The sequence below is a fragment of the Carcharodon carcharias genome, chromosome 1, assembly GCF_017639515.1.
Source record: "Carcharodon carcharias isolate sCarCar2 chromosome 1, sCarCar2.pri, whole genome shotgun sequence".
NCBI lineage: Eukaryota > Metazoa > Chordata > Chondrichthyes > Lamniformes > Lamnidae > Carcharodon > Carcharodon carcharias.
Window position 1 is genome coordinate 196,643,958 of NC_054467.1, and position 18,254 is coordinate 196,662,211.

Consider the following 18,254-nt stretch of genomic DNA (forward strand, 5'->3'; position numbering starts at 1 on the left):
GTGCATCTGCCTCAGTGGTTTCCATAGCGAGCACAATCTCCATCACGCATTTGAAATCAATATCAACTTCAGCTAACAACCAATGTTGTATGGCATCGTTATATACACCAAAGGCTAATCGATCCCGTGGCACATCGTTAGGGTCATGCCAAAATTGCAATGCTCTGATAATTGTTTGAGTTCCACAATATAGGTTGTGATCAACTCCCCCAGGGCTCTCACTCATGAATTAAACTTAAAATGTTGTAGTATGATTGAAGGTTTTGGTTGGAAATGATCCCATTCCTCTGCAGAGGAATCAGATCGGTCTATTCACAGTCGTCGATGAAACACGATACTCACAGATGCAGGTGGGGGACAGTGCCAGGAAAGTTTTTTTTCCTCGCCAAATGTAGAAACATGCCCTAGGAGGCTTTTTCATCAAACAAAATTAACTTTACATACAGAGAGCTTCTGTTGCTGCTTGTATCCAGCCAGCCCCTCATGCAGCCATTTTTTTTTCCAGGAAACCCCTCCGTAGAATTTATTCCCTTGCGCTAGCCACACATTGGTTGAACAAATCATGTGACCCCTGCCCAGTTGAACTGATCTTAAAGTGATACGTCATTACAGTCACATTACACAATACCAAGTCTAATGTAACCTGCTCTCTGATTGGTTCCAGAACATGCTACTCTTTTTAAAAAAAACTATCTCAAAACCATTCTATGAACTCCTCATCCAGGCTACTACTGCCTGTCTGATTTTTCCAGTTAATATGTAGATTAAAATCACCCATAATTATTTATATCCGTTTATCACAAGCACCCTTCTTGTATACTTGTCGTACATTATGGTTACTGTTAGGAGGCATGTAGACTACTCCCCACTAGTGACTTCTTTTCCCTACTATTCCTTATCTCCACCCAAACCAATTCTACATCCTGATCTCCTGAACCAAGGTCACTTCTAACTATTGCATCAATGTCACCCTTGATCAACTGTGCTACCCCTCCACCTCTACCTAGCTTCCTATTCTTCTTGAATATCATATACCCTTCAATATTCAGGACCCAATCCTTGTCATCATGCAGCCATGTAATGGCTATCAGATCATATTTATTTGCTTCAGTGTGTGGTTTCAATTAATTTACTTCATTATGAATGCTACACACATTCAAGTGCAGAGCCTTTAGTTTTGTCATGCTATCTTTGTAACATCTAGTCTTGACTACTGGAGTATTCTTAGGTTTTATCTTTCTGTCCCTTCCTGCTATTCTATGACCCTCATTTCCTACATTACTATTATGGTCTCCTGTTTTGAATCCACCCCTTGATTTGCCACATCTACCCAAACTTAATCCTTCACACACCTTGTTTAGTTTAAAGCCCTCTCCAAATCCCTAGTTATGTGATTCACAAGAACACACGTCCCAGCGCAGCTCAGGTACAGACCACCCCAACGGTACAGCCGCCACTTTCCCCAGTACTGGTGCCAGTGCCCCATTAACCAGAAACCACTTCTCCCACACCAGTTTTTGAGTCACGCATTCATCTCTCTAATCTTATTTGCCCTATGCCAATTTGCACGTTGGTCAGGTGCTAATCCAGAGATTATTACCTTTGAGGTTCTGCTTCTTAATTTGCTACATAGCTTCTCATACTGACTATGCAGAACTTCCTCCCTTGTCCTGCCTGTGTCATTGGTACCTGCATTGAACATGGCGACTGGATCCTCCCACTCTTGGTGCAAGTTCCTCTTCAGCCCTGAGCAGATTTCCCAAACCCTGGCACCAGGCAGGCAACGTAGCCTTCTGGTCTCTTGTTCTTTACTGCAGAGAACACTGTCAATCCCCCTCACTATACTGTCCCCTACTACCACTATATTCCTGTTTGCTCCTCCTGCTTGAAAGGCTTCCTGTGCCATGGCACCATGGCCAGCCTGCTCACCCACCTTGCAGACCTTGCTTTCGTCCACACAGGTTGTGACCATTTCAAACCTGTTTGACAATTGTCTGAGGCTCCTCCACTACAGTTTGCTCGATGCCTTTACTTGCCTCACTCACGATCACATCCTCCTGTCCCTCACTGCTGACTAAAACAGACAACCCTATTCTAAGAGGTGTGGCCGTCTCCTGGAGCAAAGTGTCCAGGTATTTCTCGCCCTCCCTTATGTTGTGCAGTGTTTGCAGTTCGGCTTCCAGATCAGTAATCTTAATCTGGAATTCCTGTAGCTGCTTACACTTTCTGCAGACGTGTTAGTTCTGGATAGCCCTGGCATCCAGAGGGACCCAGGTTCCACAGCTTCAACATCACACCTGTCCTGCCATTGTCACTTATGTTATTTAGTTAATTTAATTTAATTACTTTCTTAATTAACTTAGAGTAATTACTATGTATGCTACAATATACTATGATTATTAAATGCTAGTACCACTGACAACTAAAAGGTACACATTTCTTAACTATACAGGCATGTGTTTTAGATGTTTAAAATTAAAATAAAATAATTAAAGTTTTAGTTCTATTTTATTAGCAGATAACCCCTGTGTCCTAAGATGGCTATTAACACACTGTCCCTAACAATAAGCATCTACTGGCAAATCAATTTAATATCAATTTACAAAAGTACAGTATCTACACTATTTTAAACCCTAGGAACAGAATAAACCTTAACCACTTACTAGATACTGACCAGATAATTCACCAAACAGCTAGCTTCTTCCCCAACCAATCAAATTGCATCTTGCTGAGATGTCACTACATGTTTTCTCACACTGTCTTAAATCCCCTGACTGCCTCTCCTCTCGCGCTGTTTTCAATCTCCCGACTGCCTCTCCTCTCATGCTGTTTTCAATCTCAACATGCAGAGGGGTGCGATCCAACGTCAGCATCCTACTTAACCTTAAGTTGAATTTCTGACCCTGCATTCTCTTCAGTGCAAAAATCATCTACACCTCAATAATATCATGAGATGTTAAACTAAGGATGCGTATATGCAGATTGCTTTAGTATATGTGTTCCTATGTTGCTATGATTCCAAGCCACTATTTGAGGAAGAGCATAGAGTTCTCCAGGTTTCTGGAGTGCATTCCTTTCTCACCAGTGTGTATAAATACGTTAGCTGGTTAATCATTTAATTGTTCTTTGTAGAATCTTTCCATGTATGAAAATGGATATTTTAAAAAAATATTTTGGTGTATATTGTGCTATTCTGTAAAGAAGACCGGATGTCTATGTGTGTGTGATTTGAATTAAGCTGCAAAGAGTTTGATAGGAGTCAGGTTGTCTGGGGCTTTGGAAACATGAGAAGGATAGAGGTAAAAAAAAACTGCATTGCTGGAAATCCAAAACAAAAACAGAATTACCTGGAAAAACTCAGCAGGTCTGGCAGCATCGGCGGAGAAGAAAAGAGTTGACGTTTCGAGTCCTCATGACCCTTCGACAGAACTTGAGTTCGAGTCCAAGAAAGAGTTGAAATATAAGCTGGTTTAAGGTGTGCGGGGGGCGGAGAGAGAGAGAGAGAAGTGGAGGGGTGGGGTGTGGTTGTAGGGACAAACAAGCAGTGATAGGAGCAGATCATCAAAAGATGTCAACAACAATAGAACAAAAGAACACATAGGTGTTAAAGTTGGTGATATTATCTAAACGAATGTGCTAATTAAGAATGGATGGTAGGGCACTCAAGGTATAGCTCTAGTGGGGGTGGGGAGAGCATAAAAGATTTTAAGATATTTAAAAATAATGGAAATAAGTGGGAAAAGAAAAATCTATATAATTTATTGGAAAAAAAAGGAAGGGGGAAACAGAAAGGGGGTGGGGATGGGGGAGGGAGCTCACGACCTAAAGTTGTTGAATTCAATATTCAGTCCGGAAGGCTGTAAAGTGCCTAGTCGGAAGATGAGGTGTTGTTCCTCCAGTTTGCGTTGGGCTTCACTGGAAGAATGCAGCAAGCCAAGGACAGTCATGTGGGCAAGAGAGCAGGGTGGAGTGTTAAAATGGCAAGCGACAGGGAGGTTTGGGTCATTCTTGCGGACAGACCGCAGGTGTTCTGCAAAGCGGTCGCCCAGTTTACGTTTAGTCTCTCCAATGTAGAGGAGACCACATTGGGAGCAACGAATGCAGTAGACTAAGTTGGGGAAATGCAAGTGAAATGCTGCTTCACTTGAAAGGAGTGTTTGGGCCCTTGGACGGTGAGGAGAGAGGAAGTATAGGGGCAGGTGTTGCATCTTTTGCGTGGGCATGGGGTGGTGCCATAGGAGGGGGTTGAGGAGTAGGGGGTGATGGAGGAGTGGACCAGGGTGTCCCGGAGGGAGCGATCCCTACGGAATGCCGATAGGGGGGGTGAAGGGAAGATGTGTTTGGTGGTATCATAAGTCCCTTCCCACCTACATCCGTGATTCCTCTGACACCTTACGTCACATCAACAATTTCCAGTTCCCTGGCCCCAACCGCTTCCTCTTCACCATGGACGTCCAATCCCTCTACACCTCCATCCCCCACCAGGATGGTCTGAAGGCCCTTAGCTTCTTCCTCGAACAGAGGCCCGAACAATCCCCATCCACCACTACTCTCTTCCGTCTGGCTGAACTTGTTCTCACGCTGAACAATTTCTCCTTCAACTCCTCTCACTTCCTCCAAATAAAAGGTATGGCTATGGGTACCCGCATGGGCCCCAGCTATGCCTGTCTCTTTATGGGGTATGTGGAACATTCCTTGTTGCAGTCCTACTCCGGCCCCCTTCCACAACTCTTTCTCCGGTACATCGATGATTACTTCGGTGCCGCTTCATGCTCTCGTCGGGACTTGGAAAAATTTATTAATTTTGCTTCCAATCTCCACCCCTCCATCATTTTCACGTGGTCCATCTCTGACACTTCCCTTCCCTTCCTTGACCTCTCTGTCTCAATCTCTGGTGATAGACTGTCCACCAATATCCATTACAAACCCACCGACTCCCATAGCTACCTCGACTACAGCTCCTCACACCCCGCTTCCTGTAGGGACTCTATCCCATTCTCTCAGTTCCTTCGCCTCCGTCGCATCTGTTCCGATGATGCCACCTTCAAAAACAGTTCCTCTGACATGTCCTCCTTCTTCCTTAACCGAGGTTTTCCACCCACAGACGGAAGAGAGTAGTGGTGGATGGGGATTGTTCGGGCCTCTGTTCGAGGAAGAAGCTAAGGGCCCTCAGACCATCCTGGTGGGGGATGGAGGTGTAGAGGGATTGGACGTCCATGGTGAAGAGGAAGCGGTTGGGGCCAGGGAACTGGAAATTGTTGATGTGACGTAAGGTGTCAGAGGAATCACGGATATAGGTGGGAAGGGACTTATGATGCCACCACCAAACACATCGTGCCTTCACCCCCCCCTATCGGCATTCCATAGGGATCGCTCCCTCCGGGACACCCTGGTCCACTCCTCCATCACCCCCTACTCCTCAACCCCCTCCTATGGTACCACTCCATGCCCACGCAAAAGATGCAACACCTGCCCCTTCACTTCCTCTCTCCTCACCGTCCAAGGGCCCAAACACTCCTTTCAAGTGAAGCAGCATTTCACTTGCATTTCCCCCAACTTAGTCTACTGCATTCGTTGCTCCCAATGTGGTCTCCTCTACATTGGAGAGACCAAACGTAAACTGGGCGACCGCTTTGCAGAACACCTGCGGTCTGTCCGCAAGAATGACCCAAACCTCCCTGTCGCTTGCCATTTTAACACTCCACCCTGCTCTCTTGCCCACATGTCTGTCCTTGGCTTGCTGCATTCTTCCAGTGAAGCCCAACGCAAACTGGAGGAACAACACCTCATCTTCCGACTAGGCACTTTACAGCCTTCCGGACTGAATATTGAATTCAACAACTTTAGGTCGTGAGCTCCCTCCCCCATCCCCACCCCCTTTCTGTTTCCCCCTTCCTTTTTTTTCCAATAAATTATATAGATTTTTCTTTTCCCACTTATTTCCATTATTTTTAAATATCTTAAAATCTTTTATGCTCTCCCCACCCCCACTGGAGCTATACCTTGAGTGCCCTACCATCCATTCTTAATTAGCACATTCGTTTAGATAATATCACCAACTTTAACACCTATGTGTTCTTTTGTTCTATTGTTGTTGACATCTTTTGATGATCTGCTCCTATCACTGCTTGTTTGTCCCTACAACCACACCCCCCCCCCTCCACTTCTCTCTCTCTCTCTCTCTCTCTCTCTCTCTCTCTCTCTCTCTCCGCACCCCCCCCCCACACACCTTAAACCAGCTTATATTTCAACTCTTTCTTGGACTCGAACTCAAGTTCTGTCGAAGGGTCATGAGGACTCGAAACGTCAACTCTTTTCTTCTCCGCCGATGCTGCCAAACCTGCTGAGTTTTTCCAGGTAATTCTGTTTTTGTTTTGAGAAGCATAGAGGTGTTAAGTTGAGGCACAAGTAAATCGGTTAGATCTAACATTTGCATTTGTACGTAAGTTGAGAGGTTATTTGAATATCAAAAGGGAACCAGAGATGACAAGAAAATGTTTGCAATTTTGCAGGAGTTCATAGGTAAACAAATAGTGTGGATATGATATTTATTGACTCAAAAGCAAAGACAAGATGGAAATATGAAAGATTTTATGTTTGCAAGAGTTTGGGTTTCAAAGGGGTGTGAGAACAATGGAAAGAAGATAAAAGAGATCAAAGTTATGTTAGAGTTTCTGTGGATAGCTGTTGAGCTGGAGAAAGAGCTAGAGATGGCTGGAGATAACTGGAGCTGTTGAGATAGCTGGAGCGCTGGGCTGGAGGAGAATGCAGTTTGAACCACCCACCCAGTCAAGCCAGAAAAGTCTTGGGCTGCAGCAAACAGTTTTATTCTGAAGTGAATTCCACCACGGAGCGGAAGAGGGATAGGTCATGTGCTATGCCTTCATTGAAGCTACAGCAGTTTGCCTTGTGTAATTTTACTGGGTTTCATATTTAAACATCTATAAGGGAGTGTTGCCTGGAAGGTGTTTACTTGTGCGTTTGATCAGGTAGAGAATTTTGGGGAGAATGTTTTGTAAGACTAACTTTAACTGTGTAATTATAATCTTGTGTGCTTAAGTTTTCTTTTATTTTTGTGAATAAAATTTTTACTTTTAATTTTTAAAATCCCAAAAGTGTTACTGGACCTCTTAACTGCTGAGATTGGTACGTCATCTTCTTGAATTCAGAATACAAAAAAAAGTTTTCCTCTGGGATTTGGTTTGCGCAGCAATTAACACCAGCTGTGGTCATAACACATGTTCTCCTATATATCAGTTATTGCACCGAAATATAAGTTATTGTGTGTCATATGTTTGAGATGTTAAACAGTATGACAAGGCACTAAATAAATGAGTTTTTAACTTTATGCATCTGAATAAGTTATGCATTTTTTAGAAAATTGTATGTTTATAAAAATATTAATACTTTTGAGAATTATTTTTAAGCAAACAAGTGACTCTTTTGCATAAGGCTGCTGTATTCAATATTTAATTGTTAATATGGTGGGAAACTAAATAGGTACAGTTCTTTTGTATTTCCAGATTACAGTTCTGTGTAAAATACTAGTTCAATATTTTGTGTCACAGTATTCTTAATACACACTTAACATCTCAGTCATTAAATGAATAATTAATAAAAGAAAAAGAAACCAGCTATTGATATGCAAGTCTAAATTCTGAATGGTGACTATTAAAACCTTTGCTGCTTCTGTATCATGTGCTTATTTAAATTCTTTTTTCTTTCAGGTATTCTTTTTAACTCTGCAGCTGGAAGCATTTTGTGTCAAGTGATCTACTCTCTTCTGTTGCTACCTGTTAGCATTGTACGACCTTTGCTGGGCAATCTTTTAGATCTGCTTCAACCTCTTGATCATCTAAATCGGCTTCTACCAGCAGCTATGATACTGGAGGAGCAGGAACTTGAATGGGCAATCCATGGTTAGTGTGGTTATTTCTTCTGGTTTCTCCCTTGCTTTACTGAAATGTTCTTGTCAGAAGAAGTCGTAAGCCTTCTAAATTAGGCTTGTTGTTTTTGCTGGATTATTAAAAAGAAATTGAATTAGAAAGGGGCTGGAAGTAAGTACATTTTTTTAACCGATTGAAAATTAGGTTGTTTTGCAGAGCAGTGGATTTAAGTTTCCTTATACTGCAGCTACTAGTCTCTGGCAGCTGTCGTGTAAGTTCTGGACAGGCAGTATACAGAGTGTCATATTCTTCCCACTGGTCATTCGGTGAAAGACCACCCATTCAGATTTCTAATCATGGTCCTAAAACAGGAGTTGTGTCGCAGACTATGCCCTCATGGGGTGACAGCAGAAATCTTGGTTGCTTCAACTACAACAAATTAGGAAGGGTATTGAATTTTTAGTTAGTGAAATAAATAATTATAATTGGATTAAAGTAGAAGCTAAAATATATAAGCTAAAATAAAGATAACTTTTAAAATAATTATTTTAAAAATGTGAAGATGTTTAGCAGTAATTATGAAATTATTATACTGTTTAAACACAGCTATACCTCCTTCGATAAGCTCTAACTTTTTCCAGCGGTTTTTACAGTGAGACTAAATACATAAAGATGGCAGCTTTGGTCAATTCAATTGATTTTTCCATTGATTGCAGTTTTGCATAACCCATAATGCACCCTCTGGAAAAGCTTAGAATCACAGACAATACTTCTAGATTTCTATGTTAGTCTGCAGGTGCTGTCAGTTTCAGTAGCATAATGATAGAGAAGTCTGACAGTTTTGCTGTCATTCCCACTGCAAAATCCAGGCCCACAAAATGTTAGTGGAAAATCTGTTGATTTTTATTTTATTATATTGTAATGACTATTGTTGCCGTGTACTGAGATGCTGTTATGAATTGCTACAAATTCAGAGATAATGATTCATAATTTGCTCTGCCAGGGCATCTAATAGTTATTGCTGTTATTTAGACTGACCCTTGCATGTTTGGATTTTTAACATTTTTGCGTGGCAAGTTACTGAAAGTGCAAAACAAAAATAAAAATACCTGGAAAAACTCAGCAGGTCTGGCAGCATCTACAGAGAGAAACACAGTTAACGTTTCGAGTCCGTATAACTTTTGAACAGAACTAGGTAAAAATAGAAAAGAGGTGAAATGTCAGCTGGTTGGGGGGGGTTGTGGGTGGGACAGGTAGAGCTGGATAGAGGGCCAGTGATAGGTGGAGATAGCTAAAAGATGTCATAGACAAAGGTGTTGAAGGTGGTGATATTATCTAAGGAATGTGCTAATTAAAGGTAGAAAACAGGCCAAGCAAGGTACAGATAGCCCTAGCAGGGGTGGGGTGGGGTGAAGGGAAGGGATCGAAATAGGCTAAAAGGTAGAGATAAAACAATGGATGGAAATACATTTAAAAATAATGGAAATAGGTGGGAAAAGAAAAATCTATATAAATTATTGGGAAAAGATGGGGTATCGGAAAGGGGGTGGGGATGGAGGAGAGAGTTCATGATCTAAAATTGTTGAATTCAATATTCAGTCTGGAAGGCTGTAAAGTGCCTAGTTGGAAGATGAGGTGCTATTCCTCCGGTTTCCATTGAGCTTTACTGGAACAATGCAGCAGGCCAAAGACCGACATATGGACATGAGAGCAGGGTGGAGTGTTGAAATGGCAAGCGACAGGGAGGTCTGGGTCATGCTTACGGGCAGACCGAAGATGTTCTGCAAAGCGGTCACCCAGTCTGCGTTTGGTCTCTCCAATGTAGAGGAAACCGCATTGGGAGCAAGGAATGCAGTAGACTAACTTGAGCGAAATGCAAGTGAAATGCTGCTACACTTGAAAGGAGTGTTTGGGCCCTTGGACGGTGAGGAGAGGGGAAAATGCAAATAGATAACATCACAGTGAGGGAAACTGAGTGCTTAAGATGTGAGTGAATGGGGTAATCAACTGTGTCTTATTAACCATTCAGATTGAAGGATTGTGAACTACGTACAGGGATTGAGAACAAAAGTTAAGTTAGAGTGTGTACATTCTATGGTGAGTAGGGTACAGAAACAAATAGAGAAAGGGAAAGAAAGACTGGACTAAGAGAGAAATAAGAGACAAAGAAACTTAATTTTTAAATTTTACATTTTTTAAGCCCCCAGTGGCCTGAAGGAATGAAACTTAACACCTAATTTTTGGTGCCATAGGATTGACTGGCAGTAATTAACACTAATCACATTGTTAGAAGTATAGTTAAAAATTAAATAGACAAAAGTCAGTTCCTGACCACAATGCAAGTACACCAAATTCACTCTGTTAAATGCATTTCAATGACGAACCAGGCAGCGAGATGCCATTTTTGTAAAGTAAACAGCAGAGCAGCACATCCTGGATGCCAGCTTTTGGATTTTTACATTTAACCTTTCACCTGCCCTCGGCTGAAGTTGCGGTAGCATTTGCGCATATGTGACACCGAGTGCTATTAGCCTTATTGTTATTCCATTTAAAATATTGCCCAATAGTATGCAGGCTTTTGTATATCATCTGAGAACCTTAGCAGAATGCGTGCATATTATAATTCAGTCAGGTAAATTGTGGATAACTTGTATTCCTTAGAATCTGGAAACAGTTCGGAACAATCCATTCTGCCCGATGTTAAATCCTGGATTTGGTTAATTGATATGGAACGAACCATTTCCTTTACTGTTGGACAATGTCTTGGAGAAATGCTGCAAGGTCCTATCCGTTCAGTAGAAGAAGTGAACTCAGCGTACTGGCTGCAAAGTCAGCTCCTCAGCAACGGCCTTGAAATTGACTCTGAACAACTTGGTAGGCAAATGTTTTTACATCCTTCATACCATTTAAGAAAAATGTAACAGGCTAAGTCTTGACTGAACTTCTGCCAAGGGGTAATATCTAGTATTATATACTGTGTATTTTTCTTCGCACCTTCACTCTAAGTAATTTTCATTAATATTTTGTTGACCAAAGGATTTTATGTTTCTGAGAAACTGGTTGTTGATGAGTTTTCCCATATTAACTCCTAGGCTGGAGCCAATGCAAGAGGCTGCATTGACAATAAAGGCCAATCAGAGAACTTTCTATTGAGCTTATTAAGATAATTTTTAAAAGAGATTTCAAGTTCTGTGCATAGGTTTTCCTATGGACAATAAGGATTTGAACAAAATAAAAAATTAGCTTGTCATTTATCCTATTACTTAACAAATTAGCTGTCAGGTTTGCCTACAAAAACTGAGAGTGATTACAGTCTAAAATAAAGTGCTGTGAAGTGCTTTCAAAGTAACTTTTTAAGGATCCTATTGCTATTGCACAGAGTAGGTATTGAAAGAGGTTCAGACTCCTGCAGCTTTCCTGAATGCTGCTTTTTAAAAATTCTTTGATGGGATCAAGGCCAGCATCCCTGATTGCCTCCAAGAAAATGGTAGTGAGCTGCCTTCTTGAACTGCTACAGTTCATGTCATGTAGGTGCACCCTTACTGCTGTCAGGAAGGGCTTTCCAGGATCTTGACCCAGTGACAGTGAGGGAACAGTGATATAGTTCCAAGGTGTGTGGCTTGGAGGGGAATTTGCAGATGGTGGCGTTCCCATGCATCTGCTGCCCTTATCCTTTTAGGTGGTGGAGGTTGCAGGGTTTGAAGGTACTGATGAAGGAGCCTTGGTGATTTGCTGCAGTGCATCTTGTATATGGTACACACTGCTGCCACTGTGGGTCGGTGGTGGAGGGAGTGAATGTTTAAGGTGTTGGATTGGGTGCCGATCAAGCGGGCTGTTTTGCCCTGGATGTTGTTAAGCTTCCTGAGTGTTGTTGGAGCCACACACATCCAGGCAAGCGGAGAGTAGTCCATCATACTCCTCACCCGTGCCTTGTAGATGGTGGACAAGCTTTGGGGAGTTAGGAGGTGAGTCAGCTGCCTCAGAATTCCCAACCTCTGATCATCTCTTGGAGTCCCAGTTCAGTTTCTGAATAATGGCAATCCTCATGATGTTAATAATGAGGGATTCAGCAATGATGATGCCACTGAATGTCAAGGAGAAATTGTTTGATTCTCTCTTGTTGGAGATGATCATTGCCTGGCACTTGTGTGATGTGAGTATCACTTGTCTAGTTGACCAACCCCTTCCCTCCTTAGTATCATCCAATTCTTTTATCTTTGTCCTTTCATCTGTGAGATGACTGCCTTTGAGAATGTACACCTCACTTGCTGCACACATCCAAAATATAATCATTTACTGTTAAATATTTGCATTTAAGAATTATTTTCTTACTTTTTTCTGAAAGATGTAAACTTTCTTAGGCATGCGTTTGATTCTGGAATACATCAAATAAGGAACAAGAAAATCCTTATTAACAGGTGTATTTTCTGAACCCAAAAGAATATATATAAGATGCTTTACTTAGCATACCTTTTTCAGTAGACAAAAATTCTTCTTTTATGATGTTATTCAAAGATCTTTCTCTTACTGCAGATTTACTAATGAATTGTCTTACTGGAAAGGCATTGGCTGGCTCTATGGAACGGAAGTCTTTTGAGTTCCGAGTTTCTGAAGACACTGCAGCGCTTATAGACGTTGCACTGGGTACTTCAATTGAGCCAGGGTATAAAATCTGGAGCAGAATGCAGGCCTACGCCAACAGCAGTGGTAATTTTCAACTGTTATGTAATTTCATCCAATGCTGTTTCCTCATTTTTCTGAATGTTAGTTTTAATATTTTGATGTGATTCATTGCAAATCAAGTAATTGTTGAGATTAACTTTAGATGGACATGACATAATTATGAAATAATTCTATAGTTGCTCAGTAATATAGAACTTGAGTATTGCTGAAAAAGAAACATGCTGTTGAAGCTTTTCGTCATGCACCAATCAGAACAGAATTGCAAGGATACTAAATCTCAAAGGGAACAACAATTTATACTGCATGAGAAAAGGGTGACAAAAGATTGGTTGGCAAGTGGAGTCTGATTGTTAGAGGCGTTGCAATGGAGAATGCACTAGGGAACAGTTACCTGCCAAGCTTTTGTTTAAATTCAAGACATTGCCATGGGGAATGAACCAGGGAATGTCTGTTCCCCCAAACATTTGTTTAGTTGAAAAAGGTGCAAATCATAGACATGTTCTTTCTGTTTGCAAAGCACAGGGCCCTGTGTGTGAATATATGTAGTTTCTATCATGCCTAAGTGAGGTACCCTGCGAGCCTGACTGATCATCTTAAATTGGTTGTCAGTGCAATTGTTAGTACATTCAGGGTTGTTTAGCAAGTGTTGTCCAATCGCAGATCTGTAGCAACAACATTTTACTTCAACCTGTTACCTCATGGCCTGGAATTTCCCTCACCTTACCCTTACCATCAAGTCAGGAATCAACTTTGGTTCAGTGACAAGTGTGGGAGAGCATGCCAGGAGCAGCATCAGGCATACCGAGTACACACAGAGCTACTTGCATGCCAAACAGCGGAAGCAGCATGCGATAGACAGAATTAAGCAATCCCATGTCCAACAAATAATGCATCATCCTGCATCGTCCAGTTGCAAATGGTAATTGAGAATTAAGCCAGCAACTGGAGGAGAAAGCTCAAAAAATGTCCCCATCCTCAATGATGGGAGAGCCCAGTGCACACGTGCAAAATACAAGGCAGTAGCATTTGCAACTGTCTTCAGCCAGAAGCACCATCTCAGCCTCCTCCTAAGGTCCCCAGCAGCACAAGTGCCAGTCTTCAACCAATTTGATTGACTCCACATGATATCAAGAAAAGGCAGTGGATACAGTAAAGTCTATAGTACTAAAGACTTGTGCCCCAGAACTAGCCTCACCCCTAGCCAAGCTGTTCCAGTTGTCACGTCCAGCAATGGCCAAGTATATCCTGTCTACAGAAAGCAGGACAAACCCAAAGCAGCCAGTTGCCGCCCAATCGGTCTACTCCCAATGATCTGCAAAGTGATGGAAAGAGTTGTCAACAGTGCTATCAGGAGGCAGTTACTCAGCAGCAACGTTTTTTACTGAGGCTCAGTTTGGGTTCCACCAGGGACACTTGGCTCCAGACCTAAGGTCATCAGATTATAAGAAATACAAAAAGAGTGTCTCAATACCAGCAACCTTGGCCCGAGTCTGTGCCGGATTTCAGAACTTGCCGGTTTTTTTGGAAAAGAAAATCGGAACCTCTTACTTCAGTGAATAGGGGACACATGAGAAACAAATCATATGATTGCAAAGCACTTCACTTTAATGGCCATTTCTCTGCTGATATTAATTCTCACATGTTGGATTTAATTATTCTTTCATGCCTTCCCCAATTCCCTACTTCAGTGCCCCCTGCTTAAAATGAGAAAAAAATCAATCAAATTGAAATAATATTAAAAAATTTTGTAACTGAAAGCTATGTGTTGTTTCTATTCATGCAAGATTGCACAGTACTCTTTCATAATTCTCTTTGAACTGACTTGGGCCAGCTGCAAGAAGGCAATCAATGCCCATGGAATTTAAAAGCTTTTGGGAATCAAGTGCAATGTTTGAATTTAAGCCTGTGGCCTTAATGGCATCAAAACTCAATATTGTAGCAAGACTAGGCATCTGGCCTGATCCCAAGTACAATACATAGCTAAATATTCTACCTCATTGCACTCTGCAAAAGCCTTCCTGGTTGAGTTCAACCATCTGCCACATCTCTGGCCTTTCAGAACGTAGGAAATGATAAGCACGCAAAGCTGCGCCGATGTACCAACTGCCTGAATTTTTCTGAGCTGGGTTGGGTGAGGTCAAAGGTCGCTAAGCCACTCAAAACATCAGCTGCGTGAAGCAGATAACTACTCGGCACTTCATCGTGCCAATGCAGCAACTTCCCAAATAAGCCAGTAAGTTTCTTCAATCATTTAAAATTCTTGTATTACTCACTCGTAAAAATGTCCAGTTTTCGCACCCCGCTGGTTTTTGGATAGCCAGATTCGAGGCACTCTAGGCTTAGGAACAGGAATAAACCATTCGGCCCATCGATTGTTCTGCCATCCAATAAGATCATGGCTGATCTGATTATGGCTTAAACTCCACTTCCCTGCTTACATGCCAGCTTTCCAGTTGTGCTCTTTAAAGACCTTTTCAGCCTTTCAGTTTCATTCATCAATGATTCCCCACTAGGCTTTGGGCTTGTTGGCCCAAGTGAGTTCCACACAGCTTGGACAACTCATTCATTGGCTATTAAAGCCAGAATGTTGAATTAAAGTCACAATTAATTGATTAATTAAAAGACTGACCTGACAACTCAACATGGGTTTCCAGCTTGCCGAGGTGAAGTGGATGGAATCATGTTGGGTTTCTGACCCGCCAACATTTTTGCAGATTTAATTACCCCCAACACCCACACCCAACCCCACTCTTCCTTGGCAGTTAAAATTCTGACCCTTAATTTTAAATCCTGCCATGGTAAATTGTGAAATTGAATTTGTAGGCTGAAACCAGAAATTTACCGTGAAAACTGTACAATAAAAGCAGCTTTTTAACAGGTAGCTTAATTAGCAGTTGGGAAGTGATTTTTTTCATTGCAGGATTATGTAAGAATTATTTCTGCACACATGAAAGCTTTTTTTGAATTAATTTATTTCAGAATGGGAGCATTGTACGAGTGGAGACCATTTATTGGACACAGTGTCCCGATTTGTCCTTGCCGTATTACTCAAGCACACCGGATTATTTCAAGAGGCCTGCAAAGATGACTGGTAATTTAAGTAAATATTAGAAACATTAGACACATTCAAACAAGGGGAAAAGGAAGGGAATCAAATCTGGAGCTCCCTGGTTGACTAAAGGTATAAAGATTAAAATTAAATAGAAAAAGGAGGCTTATGATAAATGGCTTGTTCATAATACAGTAAAGAACCAAGCTGAATACAAAAACTACAGAGAAGAACTGAAAAAGGAAACAAGTGGGGCAAAGAATGAGTATATGCAAATAGGATTAGCGGGTAATATAAAATAGAAGAGGATGCTGCCAAAGTCACAGTGAAGGAGTAGGTAATAGAACAATTGGATGGGATGAAACTAGATAAAGATGAGATACTTAACAGATTGGCAGTGCTCAAGATAAAAAAGTACCTGATTTGAATGGGATGCATCCAAGGTTGCTGAGGGTAGTAGTGGTGCAAATAGTGGAGGGTTGCTCACAACATATCAAGCCTCCTTAGACATGCAAGCACTGTCAGAAGACTGCAGGATTGAAAATGTTACACCTATAAACAAAATGGGTGAGGGATAAACCTGACAATAACAGACCAGTTAGCCTAATGTTGGCTGTGGGGAAACTTTAAGACAGTAATCTGAGACAAAATTAATTGTCACTTGTCGTTTGCCATTACAGATTTGTTAAAGGTAAACCTTGTTTGACTAACTCTGATGAAGTAATGGAGAGGATTGATGAGGGTAGTGTGATGAGGGTGTTGTGTATATGGACTTCCAAAATGCTTTTGATAAAGTACCACATATTAGACCTATTAGCAAAATTAAAGGCCATGGATTTAAAGAGGCAGACCAGAAGGAAGGTTGCAGTCGTGCCTCCCAGGGTTAGTTTTAGAACCGTTGCTCTGACTTATTTACAGATCAGCTTAGAGCATAGAATGTTAGGGGAGATTTAATAGCGATGTCCAAAATCATATAGGATAAAGTACATAAGGGGAAACTGTTTCCAATGGCAGAAGGGTCAGTAATCGGAGGACACAAATTTAAGATCATTGGCAAAAGAACTGGTGGGGGTGAGAATGTTTTCTCATGTGAGTTATAATCTGGAATCCACTGCCAGACAGGGTGGTGTAAGTAGATTCAATAATAACTTTCGAAGGGAATTGGTAAAATATTTGAAGGGGAAAAATTTGCAGAGCTATGGGAAAAGAGCAGGAGTAGGGTGACTAATTGGATAGCTCTTTCAAAGAGCTGCAAAGGCATGATGACTTTCAGTACAGTTTCATCCTATAATTTTTATAACAATCAAGTTGCAGAGAAGATGTAAAGAATGTTAAGGAAATTATTTAAAGTTTTATTAAGTTTAAATTGTAAGTTTTGAATCTCGTAAGTCATTGTCAACATTGAACTATCAGACCAAGAAGTAGAAATTCATTGGCATAAATATCTGAAACTACAGGCTAGTTAGCTTAACATCTGTCAGAGGGAAAATGTTGGAAGCTATTATTAAAGACGTTATAGAAGGCACTTAAAGAAAATCAAGGTAATCAGACAGCCAACATGGTTTTGTGAAATGTAAATCATGATTCAGCAATTTATTGGACTTCTTTGAAGAAGTAACATGTATTGTGGTAATGGGGAACCAGTGGATGTCATGTACTTAGATTTCCAGAAGGCATTTGATAAGGTATCACATTGAAGGTTATTGCAGAAAAGAAAAGCTCATGGGGTAGGGTGTAACATATTGGTAGAAGATTGGCTAGCTAACAGGAAACAGAGTAGGCATAGATGGGTCATTTTCCGGTTGGCAAGATGTAATGAGTGGTGGGCCTCAACTTTTTGCAATTTATATACATGACTTGGATGAAGGGACAGGAGGCATGGTTGCTAAATTTGCCGATGACACATAGATAGATAAAGTAAGTTGTGAAGAGGACATAAGGAGGCTACAAAGGGATATTGATAGGTTAAGTGAGTGTACAAGATCTGGCAAATGGAGTGTAATGTGGAAAAATGTGATGATGTCCGTTTTGGCTGGCAGAATGGAAAAGAAGCATATTATTTAAACGGTGAGAGATTGCAGAGCTCTGAAATGCAGAGGGATCTGGGTATTCTAGTTCTTGAATCGCAAAAAGTTGGTATGCAGGTACAACAAGTAATTAGGAAAACTAATAGAATGTTATTGTTTATTGCAGGGGGAATTGAATCCAAAAATAAGGAGGTTATGCTCCATTTATGCAGGGCATTGGTGAGACCACATCTTGAGTACTGTGTACAGTATTGGTCTCCTTATTTAAGGAAGGACGTAAATACGTTGGAAGCAGTTCAGAGAAGATTTACTCAACTAATACCAGGAATGGGCAGGTTTTCTTATGAGGAAAAGTTGGACAGGCTAGGCTTGTATCCCTGGAATTTAGAAGAGTAAGAAGTGACTTGTTTGAAACATATAAGATCCTGAGGGGTTTTGACAGGTTGGATGTGGAAATGCAGAAAATTTTACTTTTTATTTTCATTTTTATTTATTTTATCCTTTTTTCCCAATCCCCCCTCCCCCACCTCCATGGGGTCACCTGTCACTTATTTCTATGTTGTGCTTTCACAGAGCTTCACTGACCCTTGTTCTGCTATTAGCACATTC

The 18,254-nt window shown here is 41.2% G+C and overlaps 1 protein-coding gene across 10 annotated transcripts in view; it reads left to right on the forward strand.

Moving 5' to 3' along the window:
- The window catches only part of LOC121285080 (probable E3 ubiquitin-protein ligase HERC1), a 436,191-nt gene that overhangs the window by 125,326 nt on the left and 292,611 nt on the right, over window positions 1–18,254 (forward strand). For all 10 annotated transcript variants that reach the window (XM_041201223.1, XM_041201218.1, XM_041201210.1 and 7 more), the window contains 4 exons: window positions 7,728–7,919; window positions 10,548–10,760; window positions 12,420–12,593; window positions 15,549–15,660. In XM_041201223.1, the coding sequence (XP_041057157.1) occupies window positions 7,728–7,919; window positions 10,548–10,760; window positions 12,420–12,593; window positions 15,549–15,660 (691 nt within the window). The remainder of the gene's footprint in view (window positions 1–7,727; window positions 7,920–10,547; window positions 10,761–12,419; window positions 12,594–15,548; window positions 15,661–18,254) is intronic.